At 41.1% G+C, this 23458-nt stretch overlaps 1 protein-coding gene across 1 annotated transcript in view; it reads left to right on the forward strand.

The window, feature by feature from the left end:
• Positions 1–23458, forward strand: part of TG (thyroglobulin) — a 159017-nt gene that overhangs the window by 17191 nt on the left and 118368 nt on the right. The window contains exons 10-21 of the mRNA XM_075085813.1: positions 392–979; positions 2233–2475; positions 2817–2954; positions 3509–3586; positions 4037–4149; positions 4850–4961; positions 6438–6638; positions 10565–10774; positions 13012–13166; positions 13657–13813; positions 17932–18156; positions 22887–23036. Of these exons, the coding sequence (XP_074941914.1) occupies positions 392–979; positions 2233–2475; positions 2817–2954; positions 3509–3586; positions 4037–4149; positions 4850–4961; positions 6438–6638; positions 10565–10774; positions 13012–13166; positions 13657–13813; positions 17932–18156; positions 22887–23036 (2370 nt within the window). The remainder of the gene's footprint in view (positions 1–391; positions 980–2232; positions 2476–2816; positions 2955–3508; positions 3587–4036; positions 4150–4849; positions 4962–6437; positions 6639–10564; positions 10775–13011; positions 13167–13656; positions 13814–17931; positions 18157–22886; positions 23037–23458) is intronic.

A 23458-nucleotide genomic window follows, 5' to 3' on the forward strand; every position in this document is an offset into this window, starting at 1 on the left:
GGGATTGGCTGAATAAGAATTAGCTGCCAGATTTTCAAGTGTATCTGAAAATACCTAGTTGTTATGAACAGATTCAGGAAGGCATTTAGTGGCATCAAACACCTGTCCCCCCCAGGGAGAACTACAGGCACCTGAAGTGCTCAAATATTTGAAAAAAGTCATATCTACATGCATCTTTCAGTGCTTGCGTACTTTTGGAAATCTTACCCCGCTTCAGCATGGGAGTTTAATAACAACAGCTCTCTTAATAACAGCCCAGAAATGTTGTTGTTAGTGTTAAGATAAGTGACCAAGTTTTAGTAATGGTGTTTATAGTAGTAGGGGGTTAGGGAGCATTGTATATCTTCAGTACATTCATAAGACATGCTATGCACGTTTTTCTTTCCCCCAGGCCCAAGTTCTTGCCAAGTAACAGCTGGTCAGGAGTTTCTAAAGGCTGTGAAACTCCTGTTGTCAGATCCAAGTGCTCTGTCTCAGCCCTCCAGCATTTACCTCCCGCAGTGCGATGCTGACGGAGCCTGGAGGCAGGTGCAGTGCAGTGGACCTTCTGAGCAAGCCTTTGAGTGGTATCAAAGGTGGATTGCAGAGAACAATGAAGGCAAAACCCTGCCCGTTGCTAATCTACTTAACATCATAACTGGATATAAAGAGGTGTCTTCCAAAGGCTTTTCAGCTTTTATTAAAGCTTTGTATGAGGCTGGGCACCAGAATGTCTTCCCAGCATTCACCGTATATTCGTCCTTCACTGATCTCCCACCTGAAGTGCTGGAAGGAAACGTGACCTATACATCTGAGAACATTTTACTGGATCCATATACATTCTGGCAGCTCCTGAATGAGCAGCTGACCTATTACCCAGGACCATATACTGATTTCAGCACTCCATTAAGCCACTTTGAACTTCGTAACTGTTGGTGTGTTGATAGCAAAGGAGAAGAGCTGCAAGGAACAAAGGCAGAAGTGAACCAGGTCCCAGCATGTAAGTAACCGAATTTCTGGCACACAAGTAGCAGTGTTTCTGATCTTTGCTTTCATGCCACAAGACAAAAGTCCTTTCAAGTGCTGTGAGGTAGGAGACAATGACTTGTTGGAAAGATCATCAATACTGCCATTGTTGCTAGCCACCAGATGTGGAGTAACTCATTTTTGGTAAATAACTGGTGTCTCAGCTTTGGGAATAAGGAGGACTGAAGTTCCATATCAAGTTTGTGCAGATTTAACAATTTGGAAATTGGACTTACAGTGCTTTTGCAGAAGATAACCGATAACTCTTTTGCAGAAGATAAACTGCTTTTGCCTTTGCCAGACAGCAAAGAACACTTTGAAGTTAGAAACAATGTGCGAAGAGTCCTGTGGAAAATTCAAGATTACACTGTGATGTAAATGACTTTCAAGAATGCCTTAAAATGAGGCAATAGGAATTTTCTTTACTGTTTCCTACTATGAAATCAAGAGTAACAGGTATCCCCTAGAAGTCACTAGGAGAAGAGTGAGGCCAGCAGTGAAGTTTGGTAAGCCCTCTGTTTAGGCATCTCCACCAAAGCTGCTGGGCCCTCTTTGGGGTTACTTCAGCAGATGACCTATATTATAAATGTAGTCACTAAAACCATTCTCATCACATGGTAATTTTCAAGCTGGGAGGAAGAGACAGGCCAATGAATGGTAACTTCCAAATGGGCAAGGACTGCTGGAGATGACAGTCCTGTGGGCAAATGGGGAATAAAGGGGACAAAGCAGATTAGCAGGGAGTTATTTTAGCAGAGCAGCTTTTACTGAGCTGGTTCAGTGTGTTGAACTGCCATATCTAGGTCAGTAGATGTAGGGAGAGGACAGGCCAAGTGTCAGCTGCCACTCCGGACCCAAGTGAGATACCCTCAGTTTCCTTTCTCACTCTCTTTTCTGATTATCCAATTTTTTACGACAGTGGCTGAGGGACAGTTCTGTAGAGACCTATAACTCCATTTGTAACCAATGATGAGGAAGTAACTTAAAATTATCAAGGCTTTGGGCCAAGACTTGGGGAATGTTTGGATGATTCCTGGTACTCTTGGACTCATGTGATTATACAGCTAAGCATTGACAAGTCTTGTTTGCTTGCTTCATTAAGCGATTCAAAACCAAGCAAGTGCAGGAGGAAAGAGAAGATGCTAATTAAAACACCAGCTAGTTTTCACATGCAAATCTTTTTTTGGGTTTACATGAAAGGCATTAAAACACCCTCTGGTTCTACAGGTCCTGGTATGTGTGAAGGTGTTAAGCAGGAAGCCATGAAATTTATGGAGGAGGCAGAGCAGCTCATCCTAGCATCAAATAGTTCCCACTTCCCTTTTGGGGAAAGCTTCTTGATGGCAAAGGGAATACAGCTCACAGACAGTGACCTCCTGCGTTCTGCGCGGCCCTACGAGACAGAGGCAGTGGTCTCTGAGAAGCTGTTATCGGGCAGTGACTATGCTCTCCAGCTGGCTGCACGGTCAGGTAGGTGAAAGAGAGATGAGAGCTTAATTAAATGGATTCATGCCCAGGACCTGTGCAAGAGTAGTCTAGGTCAAATTCAACTTTGCTGAAAAAACAGATGCAACTTAGCAGGTGTAATTAATCAGTGTTATTTACCTGCCAATCCACGAGCTGATTTCAGTTGTCTTATATGTACGTATGGCACAATGCATGTATAAGATCTGGACACTTACCAGCCTTTATGTACTTGCAGCATTTATTAATTTACCTTCTAAAGTACGGGGAACATTCAGGTGTACAAACATGCATTTAAAATATGTTGTATTGGCCACTAATAGCTATCTTTTACTTATCTTTTACAGTCTTGCACTTCTACTGGCGGAGTCACTTCACCTCAAAACGTTCTGCTGGGGAAGCAGCGCAGCTGGGATTTCTCCCTTACATCCCACAGTGTGATGGCCTGGGAAACTGGGAGCCAACTCAGTGCTACCAGAGCACAGGTGAACAATTGCTAAGATACTCTGGGCTGTCTGAACAAAGAAAAGCTAAGCAGAATTCTAATCAAAAGATGGAAAACCTCTATTCTCGTAGCCAGACTGGAGAGAGGTGAAGTGGTCTGCAAGATGAGTGGAAGATTGACTGGAGTGAGGGACTCAAGTGGCAGCTCATTTGGGCTCAAAAATCAGTCGATGTTCACTTGCTCACTGCTAGTAGTGTTCCTTACGGGTCAGTTCAGGGGCTGGTACTGCTTAACGCCTTCATTAATGAGCAGGACGATGAGATGGAGTGCACTCTCAGCAAGTTTGTGGATGGCACCAAATTGCTGGGAGTAGATGATACACTGCAGGGTCGGGCTGCAACGGAACAGTCTCACCAGAGCTGCTGTATTTCCATTCTCACCACTGCTCGCAGGTGTGGTCTACTTATCTCTGGGTAACAGAGTTAACTGTGACTTAGATTTATTGACCACTTTGTACAGAGCTGCTTCCCAGTATGCAGCAAAGCATACTGCAGCACAGCATCTAAAATAAAGCTGCTTTTCTTCCCTGGCCAGGTCATTGCTGGTGCGTGGATGAGAGAGGACGTTATGTCATGGATTCCTTGGTCTCACGCTCGGCAGAACTTCCCAAATGTTAGTTGTTTTATTCCCTAATATTTGACTTAACCTGTTCTTACAAATTTTAATATTTATTGAAAATTCTAGTATGATACGCATGAAGCAAGGTTTGTTTCTAACCATTGCAAGAAAAGAAGGAGTTTTATGCTTGTTTTGCTAGTTCATTTAATTTCACTGTGTGATTTTGGCTTGCATGATTTGAGAATGGTCCCTCTACTGTTGATGGCCCTGCTTGAGCAGGGGGGGTTAGGCAAGATGTCCAACCAGATGTCTCCAGAAGTCCCTTTCAACCTCAACTGTCCTGTGATTTTGTGGTTATCAAACACCAGTTGGGAGTTCCCATCCTGAGGCTGTAGCAGAGCCTAAGGGAGATGTGTGAAGGAGCTGGGGATGTATGCCCTTCTCTGGCACAAGTTTGAGAACTTGATTTTATTTGAACATGAATGTATATTTTCCCTCTTACAGGCCAGACATCATGTCAGCGATCTCGAACCAATGCTTTAATCTCCAGCTGGAGACAGAGTGGTTCAAAGCTGGATGCCTCTACAGCTGATCTGTTCATCCCCCACTGTCTTGAGGTGATTTTAATATAAGTGCGGGAGGAAGAAACAAAACCTCCCTGGTTTTGCTTACACCGTGCCAAAGGCCTGTACGGTTTCAGTCTATGCTCCTTAAGCATCCCTTGTGCATTCCTATTAACCTGAAAGAAAAGGGTAAGACAAAACAAGCAGCAGGTGTTGCCCCAAAAGGCAGAATTTAAATAGTTTTGAGATGAAGACTGGGATTAGGAAGCTCTGCCCGTGCCAATGCTGCCCTCCTAGGGGGTGGCTCTGCTAGTCCTTTTGCAGGGCTATGCTTAAAAGGCACAACTTAATTGACTGCTATCTGGGGGGCTCTTTCTTCCTGAGCTGTGAGAGAATGTCAGGATGAGAGGGAGTTGGGTGCAGGTATCCCAAAATAGGGTCCATGATGCTCTCAAAACATGGCAGTGAGCAGGCTAGAGCCCTGAGATGGGCAAGGAACAGGTATTTCAAACCAAGATTATACCAGAACTTCACCTCAATGGGCTTTCAGTCTGCATACTGCTTCTCTCGGGGCCTGGTCTGTGTATTAAATTAGGTAGACTATTTTAATATTTTGTGTTTCTTTTCAATGTGTTGTATTAATGGACAAATGTAAATATAATCAAATATTTTAACCAACCTTTGGGGTATGGATTGTGATGTGTCGGTATTAATATGCATTGCCCTGCAATGACATGTAACTGATTCTTTGTAGACAGGAGAATACGCTGTGCTACAGAGATCTGACACAGATATTTGGTGTGTAGATCCTTTATCAGGAGAAGTATTTCAGCGTGGCAGCACAGATTTGGATGGCAATCCTGAGTGTGAGTATTGCCTTACCCACGGCCTGTGACACTAGTGGCAATGCCTCATACTTTGCAGCATATGTACTTTCCTTTTCAGAATTGTGGCCGTGAAACATAGGGGCTTACAGTTTAACTTCTCAGTGATATGGTACATACAGGCACGTCAACATTGAACGGGTAGCTGAAACTAGTTATCCTTTACTTTCATAACACCAGAAATAAACCAGTCTAGACAAACTGATGAACAGGCTTCTCTGTATTGCTTTACCTTCCACTTCTGACAGCCACAGAAAACTCTTCGGTATTGTGGATGAGTTTTCTAAGGCAGTGAATCCTGAACTGTGGGAACTGAGCCACGTGCAGTCAGTGAGTCCATTTTACATGGTCCACAACTGCTCCATGGAATGCAATTAGGTCTACAATACCTTTGTATTGTCCTCAAATAATGATAGAGAACTGTTGAGGTCTCATAGGAGATGGTTGATCCAAAAAGTTGAAGAATCTCTGCTCGTAAGGGTTAGGATGCCCTACTGGAGCCCATGCATTGGCTCTGCTCTCTTGAGCAGTGCAGGCAGCCCAAGAGCCCACTGTTCCACTGTGCTTATTTCTTCATTTCTTTAGCTAGTGATTTTTCTGCTTGCCATCTCCCATAGAAAATTTGCGAGAACCTGCTGGCTTCAGGGAAACCTTCTCCCGTAACATCTGTAACAGGGTAGATAATTACTCAGGAGAGGATAGTGAGTTAGTATTTTCATCTGACACAGCCAGTCTGCTTTCTTTTGGGCTGATATATGGGCTAATGCTAGAAGTCCATGACGACCTGCACCAGGTCTGATGTGGATAAGTAACTGCATGTTCACTGAGGAATTAGTTGTGTAATGGTTTGTTAAAGAGGTTTACAGGCAGGTTAACAAAATTAGTAAAAAACATTTTTGTCTCAAGTTTGGGCTGAACTGTTTGGATCTTCTTGTCAGGGGGTGGTTCCTCATACTCATGTTCCCGGTTTGGTTTGTTTGTGGGAGACCATGAACATTGCTGTTCCATGGTTGGTTTTTTCCAGCTTTGAAGGTATTAAATGGGGACATTTTGACTATTTTATAATGTAAATAATTGTATTGTTACACTTAAAGTGATTTCGCTCAAAAAATTTTGTTGAAAAAATTACTTTTTTTTTAAATTAAAATTTATGGAAAAAAAAGATGTTAATACAAAATAAATATCAGTATTTTTTCTGCTATTTTATTGATGCAAACCCATATAAACTGCAGTTTGATCTCCAGAAAAAAGCGCATTTTTTCCTAGTGGAAGTAAAATTTCTTGTTTCTATAATGATTTATTTATGGTTTCATCACTACTTGCCTTTCTTCCTTATACAAAAGAGGCCGAAAACACTGCTGTTTAGGACAATTCTGTACATTAGTATAGTTCATTTCTGCAGGTGATCAGTTTGTTGTCTTCTGCTCTGTATCTTGCAATGGATTTCTTTCTTTAAAGGTCCTAGTTTCTGTAATATGCTGAAGTCCAAAACTCGTTTACGAGAAGCTGGCAAAGGCTACATCCCGCAGTGTGAAGGGGGCAACGGGACTTTCTCACCCGTGCAGTGCAGCCAGGACCCAGAGAGCTGCTGGTGTGTCTTTGACAATGGAGAAGAGGTGCCAGGGACACGAGTAAGCGGAGGAAAACCTGCATGTGCAAGTGAGTTCCTGCTTGAGGCACATTGCTTCTGAGCAAGCCCAGGTCTGGAACTTGACCCAGATCCTAACTTTCCAGTATTTAGTTGTATTTAAGCTTCTTTGTTCAGGTCTTTACAGAGATTTTTGCTCAAGAGGTATGGTTATCTTTGTGTTACAGCAGATTTCAGGCCTATCTGGGCACAATGACCAGTTTTCTTCAAGTGCTTTGTCAGGGGGGAAAAGAGAAGGGAATGGATCTTTGACTTTTATTCATAAAACTGGTTAAATCAAAGCAGTTGAGCTATTAAACTTTGCTAAAAAGTAAATCTGAACAGCTTGCTGCAAACTTGAACCTGTTCCAGTCTGAGCTGGCTCTGGGATTAAAAGCCATTCAACTGACTAAAATAAAATTTGAAAAATGTATGCTTCTGCCATTCCTACTCTTGGCTTGTGACCAGCGTTGTGAAAAGGATGTGCCAAAACACTACATATTCACAGAGTATTTCCTGCATGACCAGAGCTGCAAACCAGTGGAATTCGCTCATGGTTTCCAGTGAGATGCGCAAATGGGAGATGTTTGGACAAATTTAATTTGCAGTGGCCTTTATACATCTCCCCATCACTGAAGAAAAACAAATTAAACTTTCTACAAGGCTATGCTCCAAAGTGTAATGATTAGTGGAAACTAGAGATGTAAAAAGAAAACCTTCAACTAGTGCCTGCAGGACATTACTGTTTCCATCGCCCTTTTGGGTTTCTGAAATGAGAGCTGTTGGTATATTTAGGAAAACAAGACCACATGACAGGAAATTCCTTCAGTTTCCTTTTGTGATTCCGCTATATAAAGAGCAATACCTGATTGTGTCAGCCCAACCGGCTGTAAGGCATTTTAGTCAATTAGATAACTCCTCGGCCAACTTGGAAACCACCACCACCGTCATTTTCTTAGAACTCTCTTGTACCGACAGAGAGCTATGCAGATGGGATTTTATGAGAAGCCACAGGGAGACCCCAGGGTTGTATCTGCCGCATGCGGTGTGGTGTTGTCTGGAAATGCCCAAGTGAGCTCTGAAGAGAGGAGCTCCAGAGCTAAGGTGGCGCAGCCGCCCAGTGCAGGTTTCTAGCTCTGCAGAGAAGCAGAGCTGATCAGTCTAACAAGCACAGTGCTGCTGCCATCCCTGCTTTCAGGTTATGGGGTAGTACCCCTGTGGGACATAGAGCTCTGTGATATTTATTTTGTTTGGACCAGCTGGAGGAACTCAGCGTGACACCTGGCACACAGCAGTAGAGATTGACTTTCCCGTAGACTCTGAAGCTGAACAGGGGAAAGTGGAAGCATTTCTAGTAGGCCAGAAAAAAAGTCAGAACTAGTTGTTAAGTCCTTGATATCTCCTTCTTTCCAGGAAAGCTCATTTTCTAGGTTTTCCCCTAAATTCCAGGGGAATTTATGGAATATGTGCTAAGGAGGGTGTAGGTGCACCCTGAGATATGCCCCTAAGACAATTTTACATTTTGCGTGCACATCTTTTGCGTGTTTCTTGGGATCCTGTAATGCTGTACTTTCCTAGAGGGAACTAACTGAGTGATGAATCACCTTTCTTTTTTAAAAGACTGAGCTGAAAGAGAGAACTGCTTTGAAAATATAGTGGAAACCTGGCTTTACTGAAAGATATTTGTTATTTTCTGCATTGAAAAACCATTGAAATAATCTTTAATGATTTTCCTGGATTTTGAAACAGCAATGGAACTTTTTCATGTTAAACAACTCAGTTATTGTGTAAGAATAAAGAAGCGAAAGTTATTTTCCCCTCAGTCTCCAGCCTTATACCTCTAGTCCTGGGAACTGCTAATAATTGTTCAGGAAAAAGTGAAGGGAGTACTGTCTCACTGTCTTGGAGATCCCGTCTATCAGCAAAAGAAGCTTTTGTGGTGGGAAAATATGATAAGCTTCTCCTCCAACATCAGAACAGACAGCTGTAAACAGCAAGGAATAACTTCACAGTGCCCAGTGCGTGCAATGAGGTTTTTATTAGCTTAATCATTTCCATCAGAAGTAGAATCTAACTGACATGTCCTGGAGAGATGATGCCAAGTAACCTAGCAGTCCTCACACCTCTCCCGTCCTCATGCCCACTTTCCACAGCTCTGAGTGGAGATAGAGGAAAGAAAGGCTTCCAGAGAAGGTCTTGGAGACAGTAATTTCCTTATAGAAATCTTTAGAAACACTTATGAAAGAAGTGTCAATATTCAGTTGGATTCTGATTAACTCTTACAGGACCAAGAAATTGGGGCAGAAATAGAAGAATGACAAAATGATGCAGGCTTGATAATGCTAGTAAATGAGATGACATCTGTAAAAGGATAAATGGGCAAATTACTGGTTGTGAACTAAAACCTGTGAACCACACCAGGAAACCATCCATCACTTATGTTTTGGGGGCTAGTTATTTTTCTAGTTTACATACCAGCTCTCACTGGAACAGACAATAAAAGACTGTAGCAGCATAAGGCTGAGACTGGATTTGACTTGCTGGATATAGAAATGTGTTAGAGCAATAAAGAGACATAGTGATTTTTATATACTTTGCATTAATAGATATTAATATAATTTACACATAATGGTGGATGTTGTTTACATTGGTCAGGGTAAGTATTACTATCTCTTTTACAGTGATGTCTTTTGGTCCTAAAGTCTTGGGAGATTTATTAAAAGTTTGTTAAACAAGGATGCCAGGTTTCCACCTTTACTGAAAAAGAGACTGGCTACAGAGTCAATGAGTGAAGGGGAGGAATGTAGTGGCCCCATTTACAGAGTTACTGCAGAAAAGATGCTATAAAATAAGCTTGGAAAAAATGCATTTGGCAATTCAGGGAGAAAGATATGAAAGCCTTTTATTTCAGCACTGAAATGCTCAGGGTTGGAAAACAAAGATGTACTGTGCACGCTGGATCCCAGATTCCTCCTGCAGTGTTTTAAGCTTTAACTGAAGTGGCTGCTAAGTTAAGGAATTAATCTCCGTACCTCCATCAGAACGGGGGAGAGAGGCTGTTCAGACCTGAGCCGTCAGCAGTGTTTGCCTTCCTCTGGTGCCTAGGGAGGCTGGGACTGACCTGAGCATTAGTGTTTGGAAAATGATCTGTACATACACCAAGCAAGTGAATTGTACAATATAAAAACATCTTTTTCCTTATATTTATTCCTAAGTGAGGAAGTTGGGGGGTTTCCCTATGTTTTACAGCTCTAGAACTCAGAAGTGTTTCGTTATTACTAGATATATTCAGTAATTGGGCTGGGATTTGGCTAATATTGAGTGAAGCAATTGGTTTGTACTGATTAGTAGAAATTAATTATCATTGTAGTTAGCCTGGTATAACAGTCTGTTACAGTGGGCTAGCAGGGTTGAAATCACTGTATTGATGCAGAGTGAGTTGACAGGGTAAACTTTGTGCTCCAACTCCAAAGCTGTACACTACTGTTAAGGACCTGCTAAGTCACCAGAAACACCCTGGTGCTGTTGAAGACACCACAGTAATGAGTTTCGGATCTTAAAGATTTCAAACTTCACTCTAAAGGGAATTGAGATTTCTTTTTTGTCCCTGCCTATTTCCACTGGATATCTTTTGTAAAGGTTTCTTCTGCTGATGGTTAGAAACTTCCTTCTCATTTCCTGCTCAAACTTGTTCATGATTGTTTTAAACTTACATGTTCTTAGAAACCATGCATGTAGCTTTCTGGACCCAATGTATTACCCATAAAAGTCAATATATGTCTTTTAACCAGCTTTAGTAAACTGAACTATGCTGATGTCAAACCAGATCCAAGCTGAGTGGGAAATGCACAGGGTGCTGTCTAGGTTTTCTCTGTTGATACGAGGGTTTTGCAGACTCTTTACTAGAAGTGCTTTGTAGTATGCTGTTAATCTAACCCCTTTTCCCATGTGCCTAAAGGTCCACAGTGTGCTCTGCCATTCGGTGCCTCATCTGTTCTCAACGGAGCTGTATTTTGTGAAAACATTTCTGGGCAAGCGTCAAGCGTTCAGCAGTGCTGGCTGGTGTGTCGCCAGGGCTTCCACAGCGCCTCTTCCAGCACGTCGTTTCAGTGTGATGTGCAACAGCGCCGATGGGTCTCGGCTGCCCCGCTCCATCAGGCCTGCCAGAGTATGTCTGTACCGCTGTGGGTTGGGAAGGGCACAGGGCAATGTCAATAGACGTACAAAAATGCACTTTCATCATGGAGCTATTGTGTGAATGACAATAACAGGACAAAACTGCTATATGGGAGTTGCTAAATTAAGGTGCAGTAGATTAGTCCCGTCTTCTGCCATTTTCGTCTCTGTCTCTTGGCTAGCTCCGATGCCAGAAAGAGTCCCCCTTTTCTGGGATAATATAGCTATAAATAGTTATTCAATCTGTATGCAGATTTTTCTTTGCAAGTTAAAAGATGCTGGCACCGTGAAGTGATTCTGATGGAACCACTTAGTCCTGGAAGAACAGATGAGCACCAGATGTTTGAATTTGGCAGAACTTTCCTGTTTATTTGCATAACCAAGCCACTGTTACTTCTGCATCTTTTTGCAGCAGTCTGTTCTTTGGGATTATTGTTGTCTTTGTTGGCTGACTTGAGGTATTTTTCAAACCATTTTTTCTTTCAGGAAAAAAAGGGCACTTAAATCTTGGAAGAAACAGTTGTCTAAGAGCTCATGTAATCGGGTATTAATGTTGGCCTTTTCAATTATTTCAAATAGAGATACATTCTGATCAAAATGGCAATTTGTAGCAGCGCTGAACTTCAAGAAATGCAGATCCTGATGCTAAGTTTGCAGCTACTCTTCATCTCCAGAATGGGTTAAAGCCATTCTGAAAACCCCTGTATTAACACATTTCCATTCATACACCAGGTCCTCTATTCCAAATGTAAATGATTTTAAACTTTAAATTTCAGACTGAGACTTTTGTCTGCCTGTAATCGTGTTTTCTAGGTTTTTGTAGCATTTTATGAAGTAACTCTCTTGTTTGCCTGATCACAGTTGAATAACTGTTTGTAAGGCCAGAGTGGAGTGCGTGGCAATCTGATACAAGCTGCTGTTTAATGCAGGCTAAGGACTTCCCACGGTGATTCATGTTTGAAATAGAGCACGGTTTTCAGCAAAGAGAAAAAATTCCCAACCCATCTGAAGGTGATTGAATACACTTCACGATAATGGAGGATTCGCCACAACACTTTGTAATTTGTTTCAGTGGATAATTACACGCATTCTTAAATGTCTTATTGCCTGTTCCTTATGTGTACACTTAGAGGCTGTGGTTAAGTCAGCTCTTAACTACTCTCTGATAAACTCGACAGATAGAGGGCTTTGTGCCTTGCAGGAAGAAGCAAGCTTTTGTGTCCTCTAGTCCCTCCCACCATTCTTGGATGCTCTTCAGGCTTTCCCATGCTCTCTCCAGTTTGGGAGTGAGGGACAGAATTGTTCTCCAGCAGTGACAATTTTATGGGGTACAATGAGGGTCTGTAAAGGGGGTGAATGAGGGAGAGCTCTGCTGCTTCTCCAGGCTGGTGGGATAAGAGCCAGCTCCCCTTGGAGGTGGCACGACAACATCACTGCTGTGCTGGATCTGAGATAGCAAACCCTCCATGAAGCCTGGGATCAGCTTAACTCCAGTGGAGACAAGAAATTGGCACCTTTTTTATTCTGGCTAAATAGGTTTTTGTTTTGTGACTGATGAACTCACAGGTTTCTCATTGATTTGTGTGATTTGCATCACTTTTTTTTGCTATCAAAAAATTGGAAGGCCATCGTAGGTGTCCACATCAGTGCCATTATTATACAATCAAATTTATTCTCTCCTAAAACTTGATTCCTAGTTAGCTTGACGAGCTAGCTTTCTGAAAGCCCATTTAAATTAGTATTAATTGCTTTAAGCATTTAATTCTTTTTTAAATAGTTGTTCTTTCATGACTGTGTCTGAGAGAAGCAGAGGTTGACAGGTCGATAATTCCTGTCTTCCTGTTTCTTTTCTAAGTATTGGTGTAACATCAGCTTTCATCTAGTTCTCCAGAAATTCCTATCTGCCAAGGCTTATAAAAAAAAATCATCATTAATGATCCAGATTGTTCCTTGTCCTTCTGTAAGTTAGTGCTCTGATGTAAAGTATCTCTTCATTATTATATCACTGTACCACCTGGCTAATGCACTACATATACATTTATCAAGCATGTCTCTTGCTGCTTATTATTTGCTACGGACAACTCTACTGCTTTCAACTAGAAATGGGGAGTTGCTATTGATGCAAGATCAAAATGCCAAATCAATGTTGTCTTTTCTCAAAGCAACTTTGAAAGTGAGTTTCCACATTAAATAGTGAGGTTACTAAATGCCCCTTCTTATTATTTTTAGAGCTCCAATTACTTCAGACAGTCCAAGCTCAAACACACTTTCAGCTACTACTGCCTCCTGAGAAGACATGTAGTTCTGACTACTCTGGATTACTCCAGGCATTCCAGATATTTATTTTAGATGAGTTGAAGGCTCGTGGTTTATGTCACCTCCAGGTAATTTCCTTATTCTCTGTTGTTGTTGGGTTTTTTTTTTGTTTGGTGGTTGGGTTTTTTTTTTTTGCATTAAAAAAAATTAAGGTGAGACACAAAGTAGAACTTTGCTTGTTTGAGAGAGGTGGAAGACCAGAAAATGCCATGAAAACTGTCAAGATTAGCAGCACTCTTATATGGATGGCTGGGAAAATAAGATGATTAGTCTCCCTGACCCCACATCAGCCAGTCAGCTTAACTGTAGCCATAGGAGTCATATCACATCAGTCCAATATTTAGTGAAAATATCTTTTCATGGAAGAGAAAGCTTTGTCTAGTTTGTAATGAGTAAATGATCTGCTAAAATTATCCTTATCTACTTCCACTTCTGTTTTTACAGGCTCTTTGAAAATGTTGCCTTTGAACCTAGGACAATGCGATTGAATAGGGAAAGGCCGGAACTAGAAGGTTCTCGGGTTAACTAACCATGGCTTAATTTAATTTTGAATTCAAGGTAAATGTGTTTGGAAATACTGGCTCGGTTTCTGTCTGTGATGATTCCACTGTCTATGTCGAATGCCTGAGCGTGGACCGCCTGGGGGTGAACGTCACATGGAGGACTGAGCTGGAAAACATCCCGGCAGCTTCTCTCCCTGACTTACATGATATTGGTAAGGTTCTTTTTCCTCTGATATTCCTGTGAATTAAGCCTGCTTTACTTTTAATTGTTTTGCTTCCCTGTGTCTGCTCTTAGGAGGCACTAACGAGGTAGTATAAAGGCTCACGGAAAGTCTTTATAATGCTGGAGTAGTGGTTTTGAGCTTTTTGTGTTGATACTTTTATCTTTTCAGGCTGTGACTGCACAGTGGAAAAGAGCTATAATTGAATGTTCCTTTGAGATAGGACTGCCTCTCCCAGCTTCTTTAACTAAGATTGAAAATTACTTTATCAGGCATGAGCTGAACTGTTGCAGGTGTTAATCTCCAGTGGGCAGGTCCTCAGTGGTGGAAGAGACTGTGTTCCTTTTTGGGTTGGACTCAGAGAAACACAATTCACACATTGCCAAAAATATAACTAATTTCTTCCAAGGTTTTTATTTTTTAATTTATTTTTTTACTTTTCCTTTTCTTTTCCTATTTATTATATTACCTTTTGCACTAAAGAATGAACCTTACCTCAGAGTCCTTGAGCAATAATGCAGAGACCACTGACTGGCAGATCCTTGCTGCCATTTCCAAGTGAGTTAGGGATGGTGTAAGGAATTTCTTTCAAAGCAGTCAGTGTTTCTCTTTAAAATAAAAGATGTAAAAGACATATCCTAAGTTCAAATGCCCTCTGTGCCAGCTTTTCTCCAGTTGCACTGCTTTGCAGTGGTGTTCTCAGCACTAAATATAAATAACTCTGCCTGTACGTGTCCTTCCCTCTAACTATGGGACTTGGAGAGGTGTGCCCTACAGCAGTTTTTGCCTGATCAGAACTGGGTTCAAAAGCCTTCAGGACGCAGACAGCAGCTGCAGTGGTTGTGTGGTTCTTGGATTTACAGTCTGTTTATGTTTATATCTATTCTGTTGCTCCAGATTATAAGGGAAACATGAATATTCAAGCAGTTTGCAGAAGGTGGATCAAAGTAAACGTGTTTGGTTTTATACTAAACTTCACTTTTAAAGATGTTCTGCTTTGAGGACATTACATTTTTGACCCTCTCCACACTATAGTTTTCCCTAATACTAAAACTGCTTCTCAGGGAATGGCTGTATGATTTCAGAAGAGGCAGTATGAGTCTAGTCTGGGGAGATCAGACAACGGGGAACCTGCTCTCTGTATCCTCTTGGCACCATCAACTTCCATTACCTTCTAAGGCAGCTTTGGGTCATTCTGTTTGAGGTATTTTCTGGTGTTTTTACACAGAGTGAGCAAATTGGCTCTCTGATTTGAAAATCTACATTACTAAAATAGCTTTGTTCTTTTCCTAGCTTGTTTATGAGTAAATGAGAAGTCTTGCTCTTGAAGTAGCTGAGAAAAAAACTACTAATCAGAAGGGCAGCATGCATATGTTCCCAATGAAGAGCCTTAAACCGAAATCACACATGAATGCTCCATTACTTTTTTCTTGCAGATATTTTCATGTATTAAATTCCAAGGCTGTGCAAAATCCCTTCCTGAAGGATCTTATGCCATTTGGCTTTGTAGCTTAGGCCTCAGCTCTAAAGTAGTGAGGAACACCTGCAGCAACTTCTCTTTTTTATTGTTCAACATGTAAAAATACTAATAACTATAAAAATGAGCTTTTGGTGGATGAACATAGAGTAAACAGTTCCCATCAGTGAGATTGGAGGAAATAAATCCCTGCTCTACACAACTGATATTTTAAGCTGTGTTTTTGTGCTCTGTATTTTCCTTAAAGAAAAAAAAAAAGAACAAATTTACTTTTTTCCCTTTCTCTTTTGTCATTGGCCAATATAAACTCTGGGTAATGGTATGATCCCTCTCACGTTAAAATTAGTGTTTCATTCAACAGGGGCAAACTGTAAATCAGACTTCTTCCCACTGCACAACACAGGATGCAACTATTTGCAGGCTATTTCTTTATGTGAAAAGATGTGTTGTCCCCCTAGAAGTCCAGCTCCTTAAAGGTGTACCAGGCTCTGGAGAAATGCTTAGTAAGAACTTCCAGTAAATCTAACAGAGTATGAGATGAGTAGTGCATTGAAATGCCAAAACTGTGCAGCAAAACAAGAGCAAAACCAGGGAAGCACTATTGTATCTGCCATGCTTCAGAGCATGCTGAAGGTCCTGGGAAGACCATCTTGGACCAGCAGGGAAGTGTGGCCCCAAGCTGGGCAGCTGTGCTGGAAGGGCTGAACCAAGGCAGCTCGTGTCAGACATTACCAGCAGGTCTGTGGCTGGCATGTCTGGCTGGCGCTGAATTGTCCTCTGTTGAGAAGTTACAGGATGTACCTGTCTATTTGCAACGCATGAACATGTATATTACAGTTAAACACTTGCTTATATACTCTGAAAATAAAGGACACTACATATGCACGGATACACAGTGTAGTCATAGGGAGGGCCACGTTCAGTGACAGCGTTGGGAAATTTTCAACACAGGGGAACATTTTAGACTAAAAGAAATTCAACAGACCTAAGTGGATTCTTACTGGTTTGTTTTTTTCTTTTCTACATGTGAATTCCCTCCCGCTGTCATTTCAAGGTTATTTTTAATTCTGCTACAGCTAGTCGGTAGACAATTTGGACAGATATTTGCTTGAATAAGATGCTAATCTGCTTATTCCTGCTTTCAATTATGAGACAATTTCTGGCAAAACATTTGCAAAGTGTTGTTGGTTATGTGGTGAACTTCAATTACTTCCTCGCAAGCTAAGTATCATTTTGGCCAGGGGCTGAACAAAACTAAGTGCTATTTTGTTGATTATAGTATGTGTCAGTGCAGCAGAAGGATAGGTTGCTCAAAGCTGGAGGAAACGGAGCATTGAGAATATGAGGACGCAGCTGTCAGCTTTAATGCGAGGTCCATTGACTTTGGTCTGTAAGTGTAAAAACCTTGTGCCCCTCTTCTGCAAAGGGGGAAACACCACCTACATGGCAGCATTCAGCTATGGACCAGCACTGAGGAAGAGGAGGCACCTACATTTTCAGTGTTAAAGGTCTAAGATGATCTTTCAGAGGAAGCACCGTATGTCTGCGATCCATTCAGCACGGGCAGGAGGGCAGCGCTGCGTCGCTGGAGCCTCGTACCTGGCTGTGAAATTCTCTCCTCGCACAACTGAGAAGCCACCCTTGGGCTACAGCGCAAAGTTAGGAAACTCGCCATGTGAAAGGGCAGCAGTACCCTCAGCTATGGGACACACCAGCCACAAAATAATGGTCTTTGTACAGCGTGTGAGCTGTAACATTCCTCATGCTCTCTTTATGTTTATAGCATCCTCCCTGTGAAAATTCAACACCCGAGGTCATTGTTGTACCCACAAAACTCAAAGTATATGGTGTGTAGAACTTCCCGTTTGCTGTGTTACTGGGCTGCCCATCACCCATACAACAGCAGACCCTTGTCCTGCAAATCTGAACCAGTGAACCACACCAGCGTTCCGTTCAATGCCGTAAAGCCTGCAGGGATAGACAGAATGTGAGAGCAAACAAAATCCGTTGGGAATGCTGATCTTGTAGTAGCAAAACCAGGGAATTTGCTCTTGATCTAGTGCTGAAAATTGTCCTTGCCCAAGTCCTGGAAAAGGAAGCTGTCTGGGCAGCTGAGAGTCTAGTGAGTAGGAAAGGTGCTCACTGTTTCCCAGCTTTTAACACCAGCTTCAGCAGTTGCAAAGAGCGTGTCTGTTGTTTAGGTGGATATGTTGAAAATCAGTAGTGTGGTGGAAGGTGGTTATTGTATTGTTACTGGTGCTGTAAAAGAATGGAATAAAACTGAAAAAAACAGGAATAAATTAAAATTGAATGCCAGATAATCCTGTTTTTCATTTGCTGAATTTTTGTAACTCAGAAATCAAATTTTGTTCTCTGATGGTTTAGTTTTCAAATATGCCATTTTTTGTTGGGAGTATTTTGCTGTTTCTGTAGCACTCTCTACATATACTGAGATTAGGACCTTAATCTGATAAACGCTGTACAGATTCAGTCTAGTCTGCTGTTTGGTAACATGTTTGTGTTTCCTTATCTGCCTGCTTTTAACTTAAGGTTCATCGGTTTCTGTGTAGTTAACCGTTCCCGTATTGGGAGTCTCTTTCATGCTATTTTGTGGTACCTTTTCCCCCTTTAGAAAATGCAATTGTTGGAGAAAATCTGATTGGAGCATTTATAAAAGAGATTAAGGATGATGGTTTTCTGCTGCATTTGGACTCCAAGCAATTCCTCGGAGATTCTTTCATTGATTTTCCCCGGGATGAAGAGTTTGATCTGTCTCCAACTGTGCAGCTAGGATGCAGGACTGGGTTTCGAAGAACTTCACCTCCTGGGAAAGCAGTCCCAAATTCACGAGGATGTGGTATGTCTCAGTGTAGCTTTCCCTTCTTTAAAGCTATTCAGCGTCAGTATAGAGCTAAAGTTAGAAAATCATCAGTGAACTTGTGTTCATGGTTAACATGCGAAAGGCGTAAAGCACCAACATGACTGACAAATCTGAGGAGAGATGGGAATGAGTGCTTTGCTACTGTCCAGTTCTTGCATTGAACGAATGATTTGGATCCAGGCACCATGGCGCTGACATAGTATAGAGGTTTTGCAAACATTTTTTGGGAGTTTTTAGATTTGTCTAGTATTAGAAGGTCTTTCTGTAATGTACGTGATCCTTAATAAAAAGGCTTCACAATGATAATGGAGCTGGAGCTTCAGATGGTGATACATTACCCAGAATAGAAACCTAGACACAGAAACGGCAAAAGTCCTGAGATTGTGAATTCCTGGGCCAAGTCCAGCCAGTTCACATGGAAGATTTCTTGGTGTTGGCCAACACCCAGACCCAATTGCACTTCTGCCCTCTTTTCATCTTCTTTCCCTCTGTTTAGTCTGCTTCCCTGGAACAGGCTGCCTTTCTGCCAACATCCTGCTTAGGGCTGCCAAACCTACCTTCCTGACGGATCCCCGTGGCTGTGCCTAGCACTCCTGTGCACCAGGTCATGCTGCCGACGAGCCTTTGCCTTAACAGCCCTGCTCTTGTTTCTGCCAACATCAGCCCTCCTACAGTGCGACCCTAATCGTTCTCGCTGGCCCAGTTACCCTCAGTGAGCCTGTGCCTTACTTATGTCAATTTGGGATGTATTCACTATGTCTAGCCTTTTTTTTGGAACAGAGGATGGATGGACCACTTCTAGGTATAAGATCAACAGTAGCAGGTATTGGATAAGTTTTCCAAAATGAGGAATATTTTCAGATGGGAAAACTTCAATACGATGCAGCTTAAGTTAGAGACCCTAAGAGCAAATCGAAATACATGAAAACGACTTAGCTCCCTGCTTGGTATCGTGGTTCTCTCTAAGTTAGGAGAGTTTCCTAATGCCTGGGCAAGAGCCTTAAAGTAACCCAGTGACGAATGAGCTCTGAACTGCTACACTTCCCAGCTTGGACCTTTAAGGGTAAATTGGCTGCGCTTTCAGTTCATCTCCATAGTCTGAAACGCTTCAGATTTTGGTTATTTAAATACACCATGCAGAAAAATAGACTCCTACTGAGAATCTGGAGTCTGTAACAACTTGCAGTTACTTAACAAGGTGTACTGTTGTACTGATTCTGGGATCACTTAGAGCAGAAGAACTTACAGCAGATTGGATCTTTCTGCCAAATATTTCCTGCCAGGGATAAAGGCCTCTGGAAGGAGTGAATTAATTTGCTTTGTAAGTTAGTTCATGCATATTTGAACCAGCTGACTGTAGAAAAAGGCACTCAGTAAAGCAGACTTGTAGGGGTGGGGAACGGAGGCAGCTTCTGCTCCAGCTTTTGGCAGAGAATTTGTTTTCTAAGATGTCATGGTAGACACGCTGCTGGACACTGGTTTATGTAGTAGGACTGCATATTTTATTCTAAACAGAAGATTTAGGAACTCATTTTCTGGTTCTCCTAAGATAGATATATATTTAGTTTTATTTTGCATTATGGATATATTCTGGTCATTTATGCTTCTGGGTCTGTTTCTCTACTAATAGTGGGGACTAGTAATGGGAAGTTACCACCTGTGACTACAGAAATCAAAGTTGTGTAAAGATGACAGGGATTCTTTCTTTATTATCTTCCCTTTCCTGTTCCACCTTGTTTTTGAAATACAGATTGTCTTTTCAGATCCTGATCTTATTGTTTTGTATGGTTTTATTTCACTGTAAGTGACACTTCCCCTTGCATCAGGAAGCATGGACAGCTCTAGGTAGCAACAGCTTTCTGTTTTTTTTTTAAATAAACCTGCATTTTTCATTTAGGAACTTGCAGTTTGCATGAACCTACCTCTTCATTTTTCATGTATTTTTCTTACAGTCACCTGTTTCTTTAGGTTTGCATCTATTGTAGCTTCGTTTCATGGTTTTTTTTTGGCTGTAAAAGGGGTGATATTTATCACGTGTTCTTTTTTTTTTCTTCTGTGACATGTTTTCTGTGTCTCAGTCTTACACTGAGTTACTTTACCCCACAGGTATTTATGAATGTAATTCCTTAAGGGTCTGAGGGAACAGTTTGATTTTAGCTAAATTTCAAAGGGACAAAAGACACCCTCTTTGCTAAGGTGTGAGTCCAAAAGAAAAAAGTCAGGAACTGCCTGGGAGGCAGCTTTATGAACTCTACCCCACTCCCCCCGTTTTTCAGGAGAAAGCCTTAAGCCTGTTTGTGAGTTATCTTTGCTTTATTATATGTTTTTATGCTTCTCCTTTTTATTATTTACAGTGCTTGACAATTCTATCAGACTTGCTTTGAGCAGAGCGTAACCCAAATCAAATAAATTGCTAGATTTGTAGCTGAGCTGGCAGCTCAAGACTTCATTTGGAATAATCCGGATCAAGAATCTGATATCTCAAAATTTTCCACTATCCCTGGAGGGGGGAAAGAGCAGTACAAGCATTGGGTAGTGATGAGCTGTAACAGCCTTTAAGCATGCTTAGTGTAGTGAGAGCTGGTCTTAAGTAAAAGGAGGCTACTGTGAGGAGTGGTACCCCTGCACGGAGTTACTTTGTGTTTCCCCAGTGAGTTGTTCTTTAGCCTGGCAATTCCTACTCAGCATGTTGTTTCCCCGGTACACAGAAGCCCGAGTCTTGGTTAGAAGTGAGGCCAGGTTACAAATCTGATGTGCAAGAGAAAGGGATTCAATTTGGGTGTTTAAATTTAAATTTTTAAAAATTATTTTATTTCATTTATTTTTTTCTATTCTAAGGATACAAGTTTTGGGCCCGTGCTAATTCTTAGCTCTGAGATGTTGGCTCAAGGCTTTTCTCTAGTTTCCTACATTTTTAAAACTTATCAGTGTTGAAGCTTGAAAAAAGCACAATATGATGGCTTGTCTGACTTCTAGAATCAAACTGAATGTCTATGTGGTTGTGTCAAGTGTAACCTAGAGCTAAAACTATATGTGTCTTCAAGAGTTACAGAGTCTAGAAAACATGTCTCTGCACCGACATTTTTTGCTGTTCTTTGTGCCTTTTTGTTAATCTAATGAGTGAGGCAAAAGAAAATTGTACTTGCTTAAAACGTGGTTGGAGACACAGATGTTACTTTCACATCATGACTATAACTACAAAAAACGGAGGATACTTTGAAAAGCTTAATTTGTTTCTTCTTAAATTTTAATGGCTTAAGTAATCTCTGTCATCCCTTGCATTTTGTCTTCAGTTTAGGCATGGATTACTCATTTCATTTTAATTTCTACTGTTGTTCATTTGCAAAGAGTATGATCCTTTCTGCATGTGTTGGAAACTGTCTTTAAAATGTATCAGACACTCTTGTGTATTAAATAATATGCATGAGAAAAGAGAGTTCTGTCTGATCCAGGATTTCTTGGTTCTGTAATTGATTTTAGGTATGTGTGATACCCAGAGCAACTACCTTGATATGTACTTAGGTGGAAAATTTCAGTCTCACTGTTGTCTTGTTCTAGATTTTCCCATTAGACCACTTAGAGCAGATGATGGAAGATATGATTTTTTTTTATACTAACAGTATTTTTAGTCTATTCTAATTTAGGTGCTCCTGTAAATTAAATTAATTTACATTCCTGTGTATTGGCCAGAACAGCAATTGATCATGTGGGTTGTAGTGGGGATGGCCAATTTTCCACTACTGTTTCTCGCTCATACAAGCTTAAACCACTATCAAGATGTAGGGCAAAACCAGAAACGAAGTTTTGCACATTGTCAAAGTCCCAAAATATACCTTTGATAGTGTTTTGATGGAAATTTACATGTGGAAAGCAGCTGTGAAATAACAAGTGAAGGTATTGTCCTACAAATATGCCTGTGACTCTTCTGCTTTAATGTTCATTCGAATGATCTGGAGGGGAAGACTGTATTTCATGACCTCCCAGAAGACAAAGAGTTTTCTTTGTAATATGCAACAGGTCAGCCAGAAATATTACTCCTTATTCGTTCTGAAAATTATATATATATACAGACTAAGGATATCTTTTTGTTTTGCGTCTGGGCTGTCATGTGCACAACTGGTGACTTAATCCAGCCATTACCGTTTAGTTTGGAAGTGCTTACCAAAATTTCATTACCAGGAATTCTGAATGAAAGCATTATCATATGGTGCTTTTCTGGATGATGTTTTTGGAGTTTCTACTCCTAGGAGTCTTCCTCTTTCTGTCTGTAGCGTTTGTAGAAGTTACTCTGTTGCTTGTGTTCCTTTGTTTTCTTTCACAACCCATCCACAAAATGCATTATCTTATTACAAATGGATTTGGCAAATGGGAATCAGGCCTGGACTTTGTATTTCCAAAGAGCTTGATATGCAGTAATTCAAGAACATTTTTTAGGGTGATACAAAAAAAGAAAAAGACCACGGTCTGTATTCCAGTCATTTATGACATCAGTGAACATTTGAGGAGCGTTTACCAGTATTACCACTTAGAAATATCTATATTGAGAGCTTAAAGCCTATGGCAAGTCTACCAGTGTGAGATAGATAGTCACATATGCTGTGTATCACACATACACATACATACATATATATGCCTACACATGTATGTCCGAATGCCTGAACTGGTTGAATTCCATAAGAGTAATAAGGTGCTTATTCTCTTTGCAGTTGTTTGTCCTCCAGGCAGTCATTTCCAGAACGAGGAATGCATTCCCTGCCCTTTTGGCTACTACCAGCATCAGACAGGACGTTCCTCTTGTATCAAGTGTCCTGTGGGCAAAACTACCAACTCCTATGGGGCATTCAGCGCTAATCACTGTAAGTTGAACTACTTTCTTCTCTTACCCTTTCTATTCTGGTTTCAAATATCTAATGGATTTTTTTTTTTCATCTGTAAGTTAAAGGAAAAAAACCAGAAGATCCTCCCTCTGGGTTTTTTTGATGGGTATGATATCTTCTGCATACTTTCAAAGATGTTTTTCAAAGACAGAAAAAGCTGACCAGTGTTTTGGATGAAAATGTGTGAGAAATGAGTGGTTAGTCTCATCCAGGATGTTGTGGTCCCTTGAGACATGTTCATTGGCCTCAGGAATGATATCTGGGTATTCAGTATCAGTGAGCACCATCTTATGTAGTTCATTTATTGTCACTTTCATGAACACTAAAGTAGCCTTGTCTTTGTACAGCTCTTTCCCCTACAAATACAAATACTTCTCACAAAGCAATTATTGATATGTTCA

Source organism: Phalacrocorax aristotelis, chromosome 2, assembly GCF_949628215.1.
Source record: "Phalacrocorax aristotelis chromosome 2, bGulAri2.1, whole genome shotgun sequence".
Classification (NCBI taxonomy): Eukaryota; Metazoa; Chordata; class Aves; order Suliformes; family Phalacrocoracidae; genus Phalacrocorax; species Phalacrocorax aristotelis.